Source organism: Ranitomeya variabilis, chromosome 4 (assembly GCF_051348905.1).
Source record: "Ranitomeya variabilis isolate aRanVar5 chromosome 4, aRanVar5.hap1, whole genome shotgun sequence".
Taxonomy (NCBI): domain Eukaryota; kingdom Metazoa; phylum Chordata; class Amphibia; order Anura; family Dendrobatidae; genus Ranitomeya; species Ranitomeya variabilis.
This window is the reverse complement of record NC_135235.1, coordinates 582,004,258-582,023,327: the sequence shown is the minus strand read 5'-3', so window position 1 is coordinate 582,023,327 and position 19,070 is coordinate 582,004,258. Positions and strand designations below refer to the sequence as shown.

The following is a 19,070-nucleotide window of genomic DNA, read 5'->3' as shown; positions in this document are numbered from 1 at the left end:
CCCTAATGGGAAAATGGAAATAAATACATTTTTTTTATTTTATTTTTTTCCCTAACTAAGGGGGTGATGAAGGGGGATTTGATTTACTTTACAGCGGATTTTTTAGCGTATTTTTATGATTGGCAGCTGTCACACACTAAAAGACGCTTTTTATTGCAAAAAATTGTTTTTGCTTCTCCACATTTTGAGAGCTATAATTTTTCCATATTTTGGTCCACAGAGTCATGTGAGTTCTTGTTTTTTGCGGGACGAGTTGACGTTTTTATTGTACCATTTTCGGGCACGCGACATTTTTTTATCGCATTTTATTCCGATTTTTGTGAGGCAGAATGAACAAAAACCAGCAATTTGTGAATTTCTTTTTTTTTTTGGGGGGGGGGGGGGGGGGCGTTTATACAGTTCTACGTTTGATAAAATTGATAAAGCAGTTTTATTCTTCTGGTCAGTACGATACCTCATTTATATCTTTTTTTATGTTTTGGCACTTTTATACGATAAAATCAATTTTATATAAAAAAAATATTTTTGCATCGCTTTATTCTGAGGACTATAACTTTTTAATTTTTTTGCTGATGACGCTGTATGGCGGCTCGTTTTTTTGCGGGACAAGATGACGTTTTCAGCAGGACCGTGGTTATTTATATCCGTCTTTTTGATTACGTGTTATTCCACTTTTTGTTTGGTTGTATAAAGCGTCATTTTTTGACTTTTTTTATGGTGTTCACTGAAGGGGTTAACTAGTGGGACAGTTTTATAGGTAGGGTCGTTACGGACGTGGCGATACTAAATATGTGTACTTTTGTTTTTTTTTATTAGATAAAAAAATTTGTTTATTGGAACAATATTTTTTTTTTTCTTTATTTAGGATTTTTTTTTTTTTTTTTTTTACACATGTAAATATTTTTTTTCACTTTTTTTTTTTACATTGCCCCAGGGGGGACATCACAGTATAGTGACAGATCGCTGATCTGACACTTTGCAATACACTGTGTCTGACAGGAACTGCAGCGATCTGACAGGCACTGCAGGGGGGCTTCCCGGCACCTGCTCTCAGCAGGATGCGGAAGGCCCCCCCGTGGCCATTTTGGATCCGGGGCTTGCAGGGAGGAGGAGGTAGGAGACCCTCGGATCAACACGATCACATCTCGTTGCTCCGAGGGTCTCAGGGAAGCACGCAGGGAGCCCCCCTCCCTGCGCGATGCTTCCCTATGCCCTGGAACGCTGCGATCATGTTTCATTGCAGTGTTGCAGAGGTTAATGTGCCTGGAGCGGTCACATAGTGTCGGATGTCAGCTGCGATAGTCAGTTGACACCTGGCAGCACTCCCCCCCAAGAGCGTGGCTGATTGCGTTAGATGTACTGTTCCGTCGGTGGTCATACAGGCCCATACCACCTCGAATGGATCGTACGTCTAATGTCAGAAAGGGGTTAATAGGGAGGTGGAGAGGGACCGTCCGCCTCCTTGAATCATCCGCTTTAATAGTGGTGATGCAGTGGGGGCTGCACGGACGCCAAGGAAGTGCCTCTGTACATCCAAGTGGTTCAATCCCCTAGGATGGGACAGGGCTGGTTGTTTGGCATTAGGCCTGGCTGCAGAAGAGGATATATGGAGGCGACGCTCCATGTGCTCGTCTGTTGATGGTGCCGTTTAAAGGGACCTGTCACCCTTAAAAATCAGCCCAAGCATGGTATTCCACGTCGCAGGAGAGGATACGTGGAGGCGACATTCTCCGTGCTCGCCTGTTGTGGTTCGGGGAGATCGGAGCCTTGAAAGGATCCGTCGCCCCTTCGTCCGAGGAAAATCTATACTGGGGTGCTGCATACAATGTGACAAATCAACATTGTATGATAAAGAAGAAAAAGAACCACATTAAAGGGGCTGTCTGGTCTATGGCTCTATGTCAATGGAAACTTGTGAATCCTCACATTACGTGCACTGTGCGCTGAGGATTTTCCGGAATCAGCGCTGTGAAAGGCGGTTATGTGACCGCAAGTATGCGATATACATGATCCCGGCTGCGATCCCGACTAGATGGCCGCAAATGAGGAAGATCAGAGGGGCTGCTGGGGTTAAGAACCCAATGCATTACTCTCCGGTAAAGTGCAGCTTTGTCAGGAGTAGGTAAAACTCTCACACTTAGGCCTCATTCAGATGGCAGGGGGGTTTTAAGTTCAAGAAAAATGGGCCGAGTTTCATGAGCGATTGGTCAGAGATTCATCAGTTTTTTCATGGATGAAAAAGTTCTCCACCTTCTTTTATCTATCAGTCAGTTGAAAAGCGACAGCACATAAATGGCATCCAAGTGCTGACCCATTGACTTTCATTGCAGACACTCCGATCAATATCAGACATGCCTCTGCAATATTGCATGGACCACTCAGTCCGCCAAAAATTCACTGACGTGCACAACCCCATAGACTATCACAGGTAAGAGTACTATCCATGTACTATCCGGTAAAAAACGCAGCCTGTTCATTAATTTTGCGGATTTTTCACGTTTTTCCCGCTATTTAATGCATTGGGAAGCTCCGGAAAAAAGCGTCGAAAATACGCAGAAAAAAACGCATGCAGATTTCCTGCAGATAAAGTCCGGTTTTGTTCAGGAAAATTCTGCAGAAAATCCTGACGTGTGCACATAGCCTCAAGCACAGTTGTAGCGGTATCGGCACTGACGCTCCTAAGACTCGTATGCCATTGTTATGACACGGAATCCCTTCAGCCATCAGTGGCCACTTCACTACCCCCCCCCCCCCCCCCCCCCCCCCCTTTGGACATAACTGACTTCTGGAGGAAACTAGAGATGCGGCTGCCCACTCATTTCCTCCAGATGTCAGATTTGTCCAAGGAGGGGAGGGTGGAGCAGCTGCTGATTGGCACAAGGCAATGTGTGACATAACATCACACAAGCCCCGGGAGATCCAGTGCCAACACCACCGAAAGGGCACCAGAGGCAAGAGTAGGTGTTATTTTCCAAAGGTTGTAAAAGGACTGCCGGACAGGACCTTGAGGGGAGATATGCATCATTGAGGTTGGTAGCTTCGGTGATGTAAGCCGGGGAAAGCAAGCTCCAGCACGTATAGTGCGGACAGAGTTAATAGGGTAAATCAGGGCCGGGTTTACGAGCAAAGAGATGGGTGGGACTGGCTGCTCACATACCCCCACCCCGAGGACATGGTATGGCAGATACAAAGGAGATCAAGGTGCATCATTCAGGGTCTGTAACACTGAGGTGTGTAGTCCTCCAGTATTGCTTGTGTTTGCTAAAGGACTCAAGAGCTGGACACTAAACCTGAGCGGGCGACCTCACACTACTGTATGGACTATTTACTTTGTTTTCTATCTGCCAGAATCTTTTTGTTTAGCTATGCTGAGCAGTTTATGAATTAAAAAAAACAAACAGATTATCCGCACTACCAGTCCATTCTTCCTTACCAAGAGTGGCGGAGATTGCCGAGCAGAGCGGTCCTACTAGAATACAGACAGTGCGCATGATCGACCTCTGCTACCTTCAGCCAACACTCTTCAGAGCCTCGGTGGGGCCATGGTGGTCATACCCCCAGTGATCAGAAGGTGATCCTCTATTCAGTGGGTATGAGATAACTTTCAAACTTGATCAAAAACATTTAATATAGGAAACTGTATTTGGCCCTGTAAATATTATTCACTGATGGTAAAATTGATGCCAAACAGGTGACAGTACTAGGAGCATGGAATATATATGACGATGGTCCTCAATGCAGGGGTTGAACTATTTGAGTGCCCTGGGATTATTTTTGGGCTCAATTCAATGGATACGGTAATTTTTGTACACTTCTCCATTTCCTCATTCTTTCTCTGTGATTGTGTTTTTTGTCAGTCCTTGGTTATGTTATAGATTGAACATGGCTGGGTAATATCATCTAGTATTAAGTGGATTGCTTATGTTATGGGTTTGCCGGTAGTTGTTTGCTGGATCTCGGCTGTTTATGCACTCCCATGGTTAAAGGTTTCATGGGGTTTTACTCAGCCGTACAAACTTCATGCGTATGTTGTTTCTGTATACGTTATTTGTCATTTTTTCACAAATCTCAATAAAATTTAGTTTAAAAAAAAAAAAAAAAAAGGAATGTCAATTTTATAGAAATTTAAGAAGAGAGAAGAAATCCAGACACACTATCACCCTCAGCAGACTGTCCAAGAGAAAACTTTATTTTTGTGGTCAGTGTACTAGATCTGATCAATGAATCCCAACAATAAGCCAGAGAAAAAAAAATAAATAGCAAAACCAGTATTCCTGAGCGCCACGTTAATTAAAGGGATTGCAGGAGATGAGAAAAACATGGCTGCCTTAGCGTAGACATAGCGCCACTTCGTGAATAGGGCTGAGCAGCATAGACAAAACCTATGGTTGTGCTGTTTCTGGCAGAAAGAATATTTTTCTTACCTTACAAATTTCTTTTAACTAATTCAGTGCTGCACAATTAGATATTTCATAACCAGTGTACACAAAGAACTAAGGACCCAATTATTGCATTTGTGCCTTTTTGTCCACTTTTCTGTATATTTCACTCATTTTTAATTCTTGCCTTTTTTTGCCATTTTTATTTCTGTTTTTTTTTTCGAATTGTTCGTTACTATTGGTGGAGTTTTGGGCTCATCCGTTGAGTCTTTCTAATAAGTTTCAAAAATGTTGCACTGTACTTCAGTTTCCCCCTTAAGTAATTTTATGTAAATCTTACAATTTTGCTTAAAGTTAGCAACAATTTAGCAAAACATGCTAAAAATCAAATAATAATAAAGCACATTTTTTATTATGTGCACAAATTTATGAACCAGGTGTGCCACTGCACTCCAAAGAGTGTTAAAGTTCCTGTTCTGCAGATCGGAGCGGGTTCCAATGGCTGGACCCCTACTGATCAATGGGTGATAACTTGTTTTTCACTGGACAACCCTCTTTAATTAGTACATAGAAGTCTATGCACTTAAGTAATGCTACAGGCAAAATATATAAAAATGATGAAGTGCTCCTCCTAGTGGCAGTCACCGGTAACACAAATACTCCCTCTAGTGGCAGCTGCCAGTAAATGAATTCTTTTTGCAGTGGCAGTCACAAGTACATGAAATCTTCCCCCACAGGCAGCCACCAGTATACAGCAACTTCCTCTTTGGTCACGTGCAGCCAAAACAAAGGCGCAATTATACCGAGACTGTCACCATACTGATTACATCACCCGAACTGAAGAGGAGTTTGTAGGAAGGAAGGACATAAATAGATCTCTATATAAATTATCTACACATCTTTCTGGAGGAGTATATATACACACACACATATTCCAGTCTGCTGGATGGGCATTTACAGCTCTGATCATCATCATCATTATATCGGTCACTTGCTGCTGGTACAGATGTCTCTATGTGATGTCCTTCTGTCTGGGAGGGCGATGAATGTTTCTCACGACGCATTTTACCATCCATTCTACTCCTTCATTCACTCCCCTCCTGCAAGAACAAAGAGATGTGCCCTCAGGATAATTATTAAAGGACAACGTTTTGGGGACCATAATCGCACCCGACATCACATCTTATACAATATTCCCATCCAGGGCTGCATAACAGAGGAATGCAAAAAAACAATGCTGCTCTGGATGTGACTGGAGCATAAAAATTATGCACTCAAAACTGGAAGACTGATGAAAAGCAGCAGAAATCAAAATAAACCGTACATATGTAATCCACAACAACTACATACAAATTTATGACAGTTTCTGTGGGACACAGTACTATGGACTACAAAAAACATACTGACCAAATGGTGTAAAATAATAAAAAAAACGTAACCATCACTGTACCACTGTCCAAACCTTACCCGGATAGGGCAGAACAGGCCTGGGTCAGGCAATCCCTCTTCCCAATCTTATTAATGCAGTCACTGAAGGCCGTCTTGATATCAGGAATGGAGAGACAATCCTAAAGGACAGGAAGTTTTATTTAATATCTGCGGTACCACCCTAATAGGAACCCCGATGGTCAGGGTACTTATTAAACTTGACACTAATTCACATCTAAGCTGATCACACTAGAAGTGCCATTTTAGGTTAGGTTATAGCACCCACTAGTGGCAACCATAAATAATGATATTTTAAAGGGAATCTCTCAGCAGGTTTTTGCTATAAAATCTGAGAGCAGCATGATGTACAGGCTGAGATCCCGATTCCAGTGACATCACTTACTGGGCTGCTTAGTGCAGTTTTGATGGAATCCCTGTTATATCTGCTGTAGATGTAGCAGTGCTATGAATGCTGATCTCTGTATAACCCTACCCACAGCACAGATTAGCAACTTCCTGCAGACAATGTGCATTGTCAGCAAGCTGTCAATCAATGGTGGGGTTTTACAGACTAGCTGGACTATATTGCATGAGACACTTAGACCTCCAGTGATAATCTCCAGCTGATAAAACACAGATTGTATAGAAACTACATCACACAGCCTAGTAAGTGACACATCCCTGGAATCAGGGTCTTTGCCTCTACATGCTGCTCTCAGATTAAATAGCAAAAACCTGCAGGCAGATTCCCTTTAAATGCAAGTGTCAGGAGGATGCAAAGGCCACAAAGCTTTGACCTTACCATGGAGTTTTGATTTAGTTATATGTTCATCATGGTGGCCCATAAGACTGAAGATTCAGAGTTATATTTACTAGGCAATAAGAGATATACGTCAACAGAATAGAGGTCGCCCTCCTCAGAATACCTCCACATCTTGTTTATTTGCCAAGACCAGGATGGGCACACCTTCCAGAGCTTCACTGCTGATCATCTTCTCTACAAAAAAAATAATAATAATACACGAAACTGATCCTTCTCAAAATCCATTAACGAGTTATAACAGCAGATGGAACAGCCTTTATTTTCTATCCTACAAAGCTCTAGACCACAGAAACGAATATACACAATACATTCTGGACTACGCAGCATCAGCGAGGGATGACATTTTCTATGGATTTACCGAAAGCATGTTTGGACTCAGATAGGCGCGTCTCATCGGTGGAATCAATCACATATATAACTCCATGGGACTCTGCGTAATACTGGAGAGAGAAAAAAATATATAGAAAAATACTACAAGAGCGTACACTGGGATAGTTGCTCCACTTGTAACTTAGTACTTTCCAGGTCTGCAGTTACTACTCAGGTCCAGAGATTAGTGTTGTGCATCTCACCTTATCCCATAAAGACTGGAGCTCCTCCTGCCCCCCGAGGTCCCAGAACATCAGCCGGACTTTTCCCACGTCAATGGTGCCAACTATGGATGAGAGGGTAACAGCACCGCACATCCACAACAACACGTCTCCATCCTATATATTTACTCTACTCACTGTTCAGGCCCACGGTCGTTGTGATCTTGTTGAGGTTCATCCCCTTGTAGTTGCGGCAGAATCGAATTTTCGTCTGTTCTAAAAACGTCTGGAAGAAAAGATGTTGAACTGTGAATATCCATTGGCCGCAGTCCCATAATATACTGGGCACTCCAGTTATACCCAAATCACTGGCTCATAAAATATATATCTCAAAAAATAAAGGGAACACTAGAATCCCACATCCTAGATATCACTGAAATATTTTAGTTGCAAATCTTTATTCATTACATAGTGGAATGTGTTGAGAACAATAAAACATAAAAATGATCAATGTAAGTCAAAATGAATATCCAATAGAGGTCTGGATTTGGAATGATACACAAAATCAAAGTGGAAAATCAAATTACAGGCTGATCCAACTTCAGTGGAAATGCCTCAAGACAAGGAAATGATGTTCTGTGTGTGTGGCCTCCACTTGCCTGTATGACCTCCCTACAACGCCTTGGTATGCTCCTGATGAGGTGGCTGATGGTCTCCTGAGGGATCTCCTCCCAGACCTGGACTAAATCATCTGCCAACTCCTGGACAGTCTGTAGTGCAACGTGACGTTGGTGGATGGTGCAAGACATGATGTCCCAGATGTGTTCAATCGGATTCAGGTCTGGGGAACGGGCGGGCCAGTCCATAGCTTCAATGCCTTCATCTTGCAGGAACTGTTGACACACTCCAGCCACATGAGGTCTGGCATTGTCCTGCATTAGGAGGAACCCAGGGCCAACCGCACCAGCATATGGTCTCACAAGGGGTCTGAGGATCTCATCTCAGTACGTAATGGCAGTCAGGCTACCTCTGGCGAGCACATGGAGGGCTGTGCGGCCCTCCAAAGAAATGCCACCCCACACCATTACTTACCCATTGCCAAACCGGTCATGCTGAAGGATGTTGCAAGCAGCGGATCGCTCTCCACGGCGTCTCCAGACTCTGTCACATGTGCTCAGTGTGAACCTTTCATCTGTGAAGACCACAGGGCGCCAGTAGCGAATTTGCCAATCCTGGTGTTCTGTGACAAATGCCAAACGTCCTGCACAGTGTTGAGCTGTGAGCAAAACCCCCATCTGTGGACATCGGGCACTCAGACCATCCTCATGGAGTCGGTTTCTAACCATTTGTGCAGACACATGCACATTTGTGGCCTGCTGGAGGTCATTTTGCAGGGCTCTGGCAGTGCTCCTCCTGTTCCTCCTTGCACAAAGGCTGAGGTAGTGGTCCTGCTGCTGGGTTGTTGCCCTCCTACGGCCCCCTCCACATCTCCTGGTGTACTGGCCTGTCTCCTGGTAACGCCTCCAGCCTCTGGACACTACGCTGACAGACACAGCAAACTTTGCCACAGCTCACATTGATGTGCCATTCTGGATGAGCTGCACTACCTGAGCCACTTGTGTCAGTTGTAGAGTCCATCTCATGCTACCACGAGTGTGAAAGCACAACCAACATTCGAAAGTGACCAATACATCAGCCAGAAAGCATTGGTACTGAGATGTGGTCTGTGGTCCCCACCTGCAGAACCACTACTTTACTGAGTGTGTCTTGATAATTGCCAACAATTTCCATCTGTTGTCTATTCCATTTGCACATCAGCATGTGAAATTAATTGTCAAACAGTGTAGCTTCCTAAGTGGACAGTTTGATTTCACAGAAGTTGTATTTACTTGGAGTTATATTCTAAACACTGTAAAGTAACACACTGGCGCTATGTATTGGCCTGAACCTTCAGCTGCAAGCACCTTGGCACGTAGTGTGCAACCCTGCCACCCAATATTAAAATTAGAATAAATCAACAAACAGGTGCTGCGCTAGCAGGAGGAACTGTGACTAGGAATACATCTCAGTCACCTACCTCACTGTTATGAACTGATGTGTCCACTTGGGACAATGAGCTGCTGCAGACCGTCCTCTGCTATCTTGGAAGATCTGTGATTAGAACAGTGCAGCCACGTGAACGATGCACTACCATCCGGGGAGCGTCCTCCCGTAGTGCTGAAAACCCCACCAGTCTCGCCGCTGTAGTGTCCGGCAGGCAGCTACGGCCGATAGCGCCGCCGTGCAGTGGCGTGGTGAGCGGGGGGCGTGGCTTACTAGGTGACGTCACCAGTCCGTATGACGGACACTAACAGGGGCCAATCCCGACGCGTTTCGAGGGTGATAATGCTATCATTACAGGATTCAAGTTTCCTTCAGTAGGTCACCAAAAGGGGTGGCCAGCTTGTATTTGCTTGTGTTCTGGTTTCTGTAAGACGTTTCTAGCTAGTGGGCAGCTCCACGCTGCACATGACATTAGGAGGTGTGGCTATAAAGCAACCAGTGCTGACAGGGAAGCCACACCTTGAGAAAGAGGGTCGGCACCCTCGAAACGCGTCGGGATTGGCCCCTGTTAGTGTCCGTCATACGGACTGGTGACGTCACCTAGTAAGCCACGCCCCCCGCTCACCACGCCACTGCACGGCGGCGCTATCGGCCGTAGCTGCCTGCCGGACACTACAGCGGCGAGACTGGTGGAGTTATATTCTGTTGTTTAAGTGTGTGTATATATATATATATATATATATATATATATATATATATATATATATATATATATATATATATATATATATATATATATATATATATATATATACACACACACATACACAGTACAGACCAAAAGTTTGGACACACCTTCTCCTTTAAAGATTTTTCTGTATTTTCATGACTATGAAAATTGTAAATTCACTCTGAAGGCATCAAAACTGTGAATTAACACGTGTGGAATTATATACTTAACAAAAAAGTGTGAAACAACTGAAATTATGTCTTATATTCTAGGTTCTTCAAAGTAGCCACCTCTTGCTTTGATGACTGCTTTCCACACTCTTGGCATTCTCTTGATGAGCTTCAAGAGGTAGTCACCGGGAATGGTTTTCATTTAACAGCTGTGCCCTGTCAGGTTTAATAAGTCGGATTTCTTGCCTTATAATAATAATAATAATAATAAATAATAATAATAATTTTATTTATATAGCGCCAACATATTCCGCAGCGCTTTACAACTTATAGAGGGGACTTATACAGACAACAGACATTACAGCATAACAGAAATCACAGTTCAAAACAGATACCAGGAGGAATGAGGGCCCTGCTGCTCGCAAGCTTACAATCTATGAGGAAAAGGGGAGACACAAAAGGTGGATGGTAACAATTGCTTTAGTTATTTGGACCAGCCATAGTGTAAGGCTCGGGTGTTCATGTAAAGCTGCATGAACCAGTTAACTGCCTAAGTATGTAACAGTACAGACACAGAGGCTATTAACTGCATAAAGTGTATGAGAACATGATGGAGGAACGTGATTATGTTGTTGTTTTTTATTAATAGGCCACACAGGGATAATTAGGTTAATGCGTTGAGGCGGTAGGCCAATCTGAACAAATGAGTTTTTAGTGCACGCTTAAAACTGTGGGGATTGGGGATTAATTGTATTAACCTAGGTAGTGCATTCCAAAGAATCGGCGCCGCACGTGTAAAGTCTTGGAGACGGGAGTGGGAGGTTCTGATTATTGAGGATGCTAACCTGAGGTCATTAGCAGAGCGGAGGGCACGGGTAGGTTGTAAATGGGGTTGGGACCATCAGTTGTGTTGAACAGAAGTCTGGTGGATTCACCACTGATAGTCCTACTGAATAGACTGTTAGAATTTGTATTATGGCAAGAAAAAAAGCAGCTAAGAAAAGAAAAACGAGTGGCCATCATTACTTTAAAAAATGAAGATCAGTCAGTCCGAAAAATTGGGAAAACTTTGAAAGTGTCCCAAAGTGCAGTGGCAAAAACCACCAAGCGCTACAAAGAAACTGGCTCACATGAGGACCGCTCCAGGAAAGGAAGACCAAGAGTCACCTCTGCTTCTGAGGATAAGTTTATCCGAGTCACCAGCCTCAGAAATCGCAGGTTAACAGCAGTTCAGATTAGAGACCAGGTCAATGCCACAGAGTTCTAGCAGCAGACACATCTCTACAACAACTGTTAAAAGGAGACTTCGTGCAGCAGGCCTTCATGGTAAAATAGCTGCTAGGAAACCACTGCTAAGGACAGGCAACAAGCAGAAGAGACTTGTTTGGGCTAAAGAACACAAGGAATGGACACTAGACCAGTGGAAATCTGTGCTTTGGTCTGATGAGTACAAATTTGAGATCTTTGGTTCCAACTACCATGTCTTTGTGCGACGCAGAAAAGGTGAACGGATGGACTCTACATGCCTGGTTCCCACCGTGAAGCATGGAGGAGGAGGTGTGATGGTGTGGGGGTGCTTTGCTGGTGACACTGCTGGGGATTTATTCAAAATTGAAGGCATACTGAACCAGCATGGCTACCAAAGCATCTTGCAGCGGCATGCTATTCCATCCGGTTTGTGTTTAGTTGGACCATCATTTATTTTTCAAATGCACCTTCAGGCTGTGTAAGTGCTATTTGACCAAGGAGGAGAGTGATGGGGTGCTACACCAGATGACCTGGCCTCCACAGTCACCAGACCTGAACCCAATTGAGATGGTTTGGGGTGAGCTGGACTGCAGAGTGAAGGCGAAAGGGCCAACAAGTGCTAAGCATCTCTGGGAACTCCTTCAAGATTGTTGGAAGACCATTTCCGGTGACTACCTCCTCTTGAAGCTCATCAAGAGAATGCCAAGAGTGTGCAAAACAGTCATCAAAGCAAAAGGTGGCTACTTTGAAGAACCTAGAATATAAGGCTAGGTTCACATTGCGTTAATGGGTTAACGCTAACGGACTGCGTTGCACGGCGAAATTGTTGCAATTAACGCCGTGCAACGGGTCCGTTAGCGCACCCATTGACAGCAATGTGATTTGTCTCTGTAGCGCATCGCTAGCGGGAACGATGAACGCGATCCCTAAAGAAACATTGCGTTAGCGCAATCCGCTAGCGCTATGCGCTTAACGGATTGCCCTAACGCAATGTGAACCTAGCCTAAGATATTTACAGTTGTTTCACACTTTTTTGTTAAGTATATAATTCCACATGTGTTAAGTCATAGTTGTGATGCCTTCAGTGTGAATGTACAATATTCATAGTCATGAAAATACAGAGAAATCTTTACATGAGGTGTGTCCAAACTTTTGGTCTGTACTGTACTATATATATACACATACACACATAGTTGACCTGGATGCACCTCCCAATCCAGCCTAGTACCAGACCGTTAGCACATCTCTGGATACCCTGCACTGTCAGATCTATTACATCCAAAACACAGCTGTCCCTCTCATATTGTACCCCTGCTATCCCACACTGGCAGCATCACTATGATGCCATCTCCTGTATAGCACAAATCACACTACATAAAAGCTGTGGTCGCCCCAAAACTCACCGTCTTGCCAGCATTGTCCAGTCCCAGGATCAGGATACAGTACTCATCCTTCTGGAACATGTACTTATAAAGACCGGATAGCAGAGTATACATGATAGTGACCTGTAGGGGGCAGTACAATGGGTTAAATACCTATGTAAAAAGAAAAAGATAAGTCATCTGAATTATTATCCGAAGTGCTGGTAAAGTGTCCGTCCATCCACACAGGGCCCCGGCGTCACTCATAGGCACAGCTATGGCCTCTACTACATAAACATTCTCACTGTGTACTGATCTGCACTGCATTCCCTAGGCCATTAGGTAGCTGCTCTGCCCCCCATGATTTGCACTGCAGCTCTGCTCAGTGTGCGGCTGTAATCAGTGACTCAGCCTAGTGGCATTGTCTTTTGAAGTCTGGAATAGACTGTACTTAGAAGGTCAGACTACTGCATGCCCCCCATGCTTTACACTGCAGTTTTTGGGGGGCTGCAAAGAACCTCCTCCTAAATCACCGCTGGTACCATATGGACAAACACCCTCATCCCAGGGCAACCCCCTACTAGACCCCTGACCTGTACCCACAGCATTTACAGAGGCTCCATCTGGAGACCATCTCTTTTTGCAGACTTCTGCCCCCTCCCCCAGGAGAGTCATTTTGGTTACAGAAGCAACCCCCCCCCAGGACAGCACAGTGCAATAAGCGCCCCCCTCCAGCACCAGCCGTGCCCCTCACAAAACCCCCAAACTCACCTTCTCCCCATCCACCCCCGCCACTACTCGGGCCTCAAGTCAGCTAACAACAACTTCCGCCGTTTTCCCGCACGGCATCATGGGATACTAAATGCGCCTGTCAAAACGTGGCGGCCATCTTGTGTGTGGCAAACGAAACGCCAGAGCCCCTTTCTGCATTATTAAAAAAAATCGTCTCATTTGACCTCACCGAAAACTTTTATAGAACAATATCTCAAACCCGTTAGTAAGAACAGAGAAACGATCTGCCTACGACGAATGGGCTACACCAAAATGGCGGCGGCGATGTCGGGGCAGAGCTGTATGGCTGATGATGACGCCATTCAGCCGGTGTCATGGCGTCTTTATAGGAGGCTGGTAAGGTTTACAATGGCTAGGAAGCCTAGAGGGCTGTATTTATGTATTCAGTGTGTAAAATACGCAGTTTCTGTCGTCAGGGCTTGGGGTAGAACTAGAAGTCCCAGCATGTGCAGACTAGTGTCACCTTGAGTCAATGTAGTGAAGAAGTTGCTTTGGAGGATTAACTACTGAATGTCTGTTTGTACCATAACATTTGTTATAGGAGGTTACTGCAGGGGGCACTATTCAGGATGCAATGCGGCATGGTCGTCCTGAGGGGCGTTTTATATAACGTATGGTGGGCGCTGGACGCGTCTTTTCTCGCTCGCTCATTATATGGGGCTTCCCGGCTAATGTTGATGTTTCCGTTTGCAGATTGCAGCTCTGTGATCCTTCTGTCACAGGACAACATGGATGAAGAGAGTCTGGTGTCTGCTGTACAGACCTACAGGGCCCAGCTGGAGCAGGTGACGCTCACCCTCCATGGAGACGTGGACCCGGCGCAGAGGGCCGACCTCCTCCAGCTGCAGGGCGACTTACAGCAGCTCATAGAGCTGACCGAGTCCAGCCTGCTGTCCGTCCAGAAGTCCAACCTGCTGTCAGCCCTCGGCGAACCACCACCCTCATCGTCTCAGGATGATGAGTACGAGGCCTTCAAAGAGGCGATCGGAGAGCTAAGTAATGAAGGTGAACCTCTGGACACGACAGATCCCAATTCTGAGGAGGAAGAAGACGAGGAAGATGAAGAAGGCAGTGGAATGAAAGTAAAAGCCCCTTATTACAGCACATGGGGGACCCTAGAATATCACAATGCAATGGTCGTGGGTTCAGAACACATGGAAAATGGAGGTGCCGGTGTTCGTGTCCTGTACCTTTACCCCACACACAAGGCTATGAAACCGTGCCCTTACTTTCTGGATGGAAAATGCCACTTTAATGAAAACTGCAGGTGAATGTGCTGCACAGAGTATTTAAGGAGAAGAGAGACATGTTCTTTTATAAGTTAATAATTAAGTCAGGTCTGACTGTGATGGAGCAGAATCCTAATGTTAGGAGGGCAAGAGAGACAAATAGGTGGCCACAGACTGAGGGTGACTATATATAGTGGAAGAAGCAGGGTCCGCAAACAGCACAGAGTATTTCAGGAGAGGATTGTGCTCATTTTGTGAGCAGTAGTGACCTGTCCATCAATGGTAGTTAGAACCGTTTCATGATACATGTGGAGAGCAGTCCCTTCCAGCAGCACAGAGTATTTCAGCAGATACTTGTGCTAAGCTGGAACCTGTCTGGTATAATGTACTGTTTTTAGTGGTGGATGTTGTAGTCTTTCATCGCGGGGAGCTGGATTAGAGGAAGTTACTGGCTTTGGAAAGTAAAGGGTGGAGGATCTTGTGGTGCAAAGGAAATTCACTGTCACCATTTTCCGATTGTGCTCAGGTTTTCTCATGGACAGGTTGTGCCCGTCAGCGAGCTCCGAGTCTTCGAAGAACCAGATCTCAGCAATCTTAGGATTGATACTCCCTGCCTTGCCAAACATGAGGATGGCATCTGGTACCCAGCACGAATCATAGGTAAAATCTGAAGCTGCCACATTGCCCCTCTCTGTGTCCTGTGGGTCACACACTGACTGTTCATCCCGGTCCTGCCCTACAGATATAGATGACAACTTTTACACGGTGAAATTTGACTCTCTGCTGCTGAAAGATGCGGTTCTGGAGGCTGACGCCATTATTCCGCCTCTGCGGGAGAGCGACAGCTCATCCTCCGATGAGGACGACCTGGACGGAGTGGACGATTCTGGGTATGCTAAAGGTAAATGTAAAGTTGGTTTTCGCTGTAAGTGGGTAAAGTTCTGCAACTTTCTAATATACTTGGGCCCATCATGTCTCATACTTTGTGCAGCTGAGAGTTTGTTACAATTGCATCCAGTCAAGAAAGTCCTCTTTTATCTAAGCAACCTTGATTACAGATTAATAACTTTTAGCGTCATGGATACATTGTAACAAACGATTTCTGGCGATGCTTGCAGCTCGCAGAGGATGGTCTGGAATGGATAGCTGTAGGTTTTCAGTATCTGAATGTGAGAATAATGGTTGTATTCATGGTTAGCAAGCGGAGATGTTAACATGAAATGCCATTTCTAATTTCTATCATACAATGATTTAGCATTGGTTACATGAATCTCGAAAACCCCTTCTGTATTTCTGCGCTTCTGCACATGTTTCATGGATACCTTTCTCTGTTTTGTAGTCCTCATGGACAATGAAGAAGTTGGGGTTACACCCTGCAGCTCTGAATTTGCTGGATGGGAGGCTCATACCCGTGGGATCGGGTCCAAGCTCATGGCGCGTATGGGATACGAGATAGGAAAAGGTGGGTGATTATTTGGTGAGTCTGATAATCCGGAATGTTATCTGCAAGGCTGATTAAGAGGTCACGGGTGTTGTAATCTTCTGCGTTCAGGAGCGTGCCGCTCCCCTGCTTCCAGGTTGCCTTGGGTGGTGCGCTTCTGAAATTTCAGTTCAGAAAAGCAGCACAAGGAAAATGAGTCTGGTCGGATTCAGCTAGCTTCAGAGCAAGCGGCACGTGTTCCTCCAAGGTATCCGGCCACTCTGAGGCGGGCCAATAACTTTGGCAACAATTTATAAACTTTAAAATTAAAAATCACTTTTTAACAGAGGTAAATTGTAAAGTTGCTTGTTCTTACAAGCTCTTTGCATTTTTTACCATTTAAGAACTCTAAACAACTACTTTTAAGGAATGTCTGTTTTTAATGCCCTACTTGGGGTATACCTAAATTACCATATACAGTAATATTTGGCTAATACGCATCCTAAGGACTGGCAGAGAGCCCGAATCATGAGACACCTATATGTATAGGTATTTTACTGCATTCCTGGTGGCTTTTACTAGATGGTATTATTTTTCTCCTTGCATCCCCCTGTGCTCTAGCCTTGTACGCTCATGTCAGTGTGCACACACCACCTCTGTAGTGTCAGGACATCACTGCAGCACTAGCATGTGCATGAGGACTCTCTGCTATTAATCCAGCTTGGGATAATCTGCTGATAAACCAGGGATCTTATCACTAGTTGACTAGTAAACTGCTGCCATGTAGTCCTCCATATTCATGAGCTCTGTATAACACCGCCCCACCACTGATTGGCAGTTTTCTGTGTGCACTGTGCATAGGCAGAAAGTTGCCAATCGAAGTTGTGGGCGGGGTTATACAGAGATAAGCATTCGTAGAACTGGTAGATCTGCAGTAGAGAAACCAGTGATTTTTACAAAACTGCAGTAAGCTGCCCAGTAAGAAGTACATCACTGGATAGGAGTCTCTGTCTCTACATCATGCTGCTCCTAGATAGGGTAGCAAAATCCTAGTGACAGATGAGAGCATAGCTCTGCCCCAGTCATCAAATATTTTATCTGCATTTTTCAGGTCTTGGAAAGAATTCAGAGGGGCGAGTGGAGCCCGTTCAGGCCGTGGTCTTACCTAAAGGAAAATCTCTGGATCAATGCTTAGAATTTCAACAGCGGAAGCAGAAAGGAGGGCGACCTGTTCCCAAAGCCAAGAAAAAGCGACCGTCCAAGGCACCAAGAGTTGGGCAGAGCGGCAATACGCGCCGCAATATCTTTGACTTTTTAAATGAGAAACTGGAACACAATTCGTCTCTTAAGCAGACAGCAGAGAGCGGCATTGAGAGGAAAGGCAAGGAAGTGTACAATGCCAGTAAGGACAGCAAGCGGGCTCTGAACATTGCACTAGCACAGACGACGGAGAAGATCCAGCAGAAGCAGAGAGAGATTGGGAGGATGGCTGAGGCTTTGGCACGTAACGTGGGAAGGTAAGCCAAACTTATTTGGGTCCATTGGTGCATATAGTATAAATGAGTGTGCAGCTGCAGGAACAGCCCAGCAGCGTTATATGACCCTTAGCTGATAAGATGTGTGCAAAATGACAAAAATATTCATCCGTTGGCGGTTTCACAACACTTTTGCCCAGCTCTGCCTAAATGGGTGCAGTTGCGGTAAAATGGGGGAAAGACTCTAAGTCATGATGAGCTGTGGTGTTCCTTATGCCTGAAATCTTAGTCCAGTAACGGAGGTGTACCCCACTTGTCATACACTCCGGATTCTCGAAGAGGCGTGCGCCCCTTAATGAATCGGGAGCATCTGACTGTACATCAAGACCGGCCTCAACATCCCCATTCTTGATGAGTCGTGCCAATGAATATTAGAACGATATAGGTCCCGGGTTCATTATTGCAATTGCACCTTTTTTTTTGTCTAGTGTTTCACTTTCACCTAATTCTTTTATGTTGCGCCTTTTTTAATGCCTACTTCATTTGTTCACCTTTGTCTTGTTTTTTATATTTACCATTGTTAGCACAGTTTGGGGTTTCTGGATGTTTTCTGGTGATTAATTAACTGAGACTTTATGAAAGGGTCACAAAATCTGGCTAAAAAATGTACTGCAGACCTCCTCAGCGTGATTTTTATTTATTTATTTATTTTTTTGTATGCCTGTTATTTTGGCACCATATTGCTAACCTTCTGACTTTTTGCACTGAAAGGTAACAAAACAAGTCAAAGCCAAAAATTAAAAAACTGTTTTGACTTTACTCAAAATGCATTCATTTTGAAGAATTTGGCACAAAAAAAACCTAAAACGAATACCAAAGGAGCAAAAGTAAAAAGAAAAGTGAGTTAAAAGAACGCAAATGATAAATTGCAGCCCTAGAATTTTCCCTATGTTCTGTCTTGAGTCCGTAAAATCCCTGCCTCTATGTATAAGAAACAGCTGCAGCCATCTGGTGAGATGCCAAGACTCTATGCACATGTATGCAACGGGCCTGGCTCTTGTTTCACCTTCTTCTTGCTTTTCACCCTCTCGCAGAGACAGCGTTGTGAGCGTGCAGCTGGAATCTCGTCTCTCGAATGCTCGCTCTGAGCTCGCAGACCTACAGCAGCAGGAGAGGAGTCTGCAGAGAGAGCAGAAGAAGGCGGACACACACAAGAAGATGACGCAGTTTTGAGCCAGCGCTCCATGTACATACCCCTGTATTGATCAGCAAGACTGTATGACCTATGTAACATGATGTATATTCCCCATTTGTTTTTGAGACTTAAAAAAATAAATATTTTTTTTTTTTACACAACGTTCCATGAAATTCTTATTTTGGGCAGCCTGATGCCTCCACCTGGGTTCGTCTTCTAACCCCCACCTCCCCTTTCCTTTCAATGT

At 44.7% G+C, this 19,070-nt stretch overlaps 2 protein-coding genes across 2 annotated transcripts; one reads left to right on the top strand and one right to left on the bottom strand.

Annotated features, from left to right (window-relative positions):
* Positions 1 to 4,168: 4,168 nt before the first annotated feature.
* On the bottom strand, positions 4,169 to 13,736 carry ARFRP1 (ARF related protein 1). The gene is made up of 8 exons (XM_077253001.1): positions 13,484 to 13,736; positions 12,755 to 12,856; positions 7,359 to 7,446; positions 7,203 to 7,285; positions 6,989 to 7,070; positions 6,734 to 6,804; positions 5,847 to 5,947; positions 4,169 to 5,479 (listed from the first exon to the last, which is right to left on the bottom strand). Exons 2-8 carry the CDS (start codon positions 12,845 to 12,847, stop codon positions 5,392 to 5,394), a joined length of 606 nt encoding a protein of 201 aa, XP_077109116.1. The 5' UTR covers positions 12,848 to 12,856; positions 13,484 to 13,736; the 3' UTR covers positions 4,169 to 5,391.
* ZGPAT (zinc finger CCCH-type and G-patch domain containing) lies at positions 13,703 to 18,984 on the top strand. Its single transcript, XM_077253000.1, has 7 exons — positions 13,703 to 13,840; positions 14,198 to 14,771; positions 15,260 to 15,393; positions 15,476 to 15,634; positions 16,073 to 16,195; positions 17,265 to 17,670; positions 18,723 to 18,984. Exons 2-7 carry the CDS (start codon positions 14,233 to 14,235, stop codon positions 18,859 to 18,861), a joined length of 1,500 nt encoding a protein of 499 aa, XP_077109115.1. The 5' UTR covers positions 13,703 to 13,840; positions 14,198 to 14,232; the 3' UTR covers positions 18,862 to 18,984.
* Positions 18,985 to 19,070: the final 86 nt, after the last annotated feature.

Excerpts from the sequence above, each read along its gene's own strand:
- ARFRP1 (XM_077253001.1), bottom strand. The coding sequence starts at position 12,847 with ATGTATACTCTGCTATCCGGTCTTTATAAGTACATGTTCCAGAAGGAT. Across the intron at positions 7,286-7,358 it reads AACGACCGTGGGCCTGAACA|TTGGCACCATTGACGTGGGA; the intron begins GTGAGTAGAGTA and ends TCTCATCCATAG. Across the intron at positions 5,480-5,846 it reads GCCTGTTCTGCCCTATCCGG|GAGGGGAGTGAATGAAGGAG; the intron begins GTAAGGTTTGGA and ends TTGTTCTTGCAG.
- ZGPAT (XM_077253000.1), top strand. The coding sequence starts at position 14,233 with ATGGATGAAGAGAGTCTGGTGTCTGCTGTACAGACCTACAGGGCCCAG. Across the intron at positions 14,772-15,259 it reads CACTTTAATGAAAACTGCAG|GTTTTCTCATGGACAGGTTG; the intron begins GTGAATGTGCTG and ends GATTGTGCTCAG. Across the intron at positions 16,196-17,264 it reads GGGATACGAGATAGGAAAAG|GTCTTGGAAAGAATTCAGAG; the intron begins GTGGGTGATTAT and ends TGCATTTTTCAG.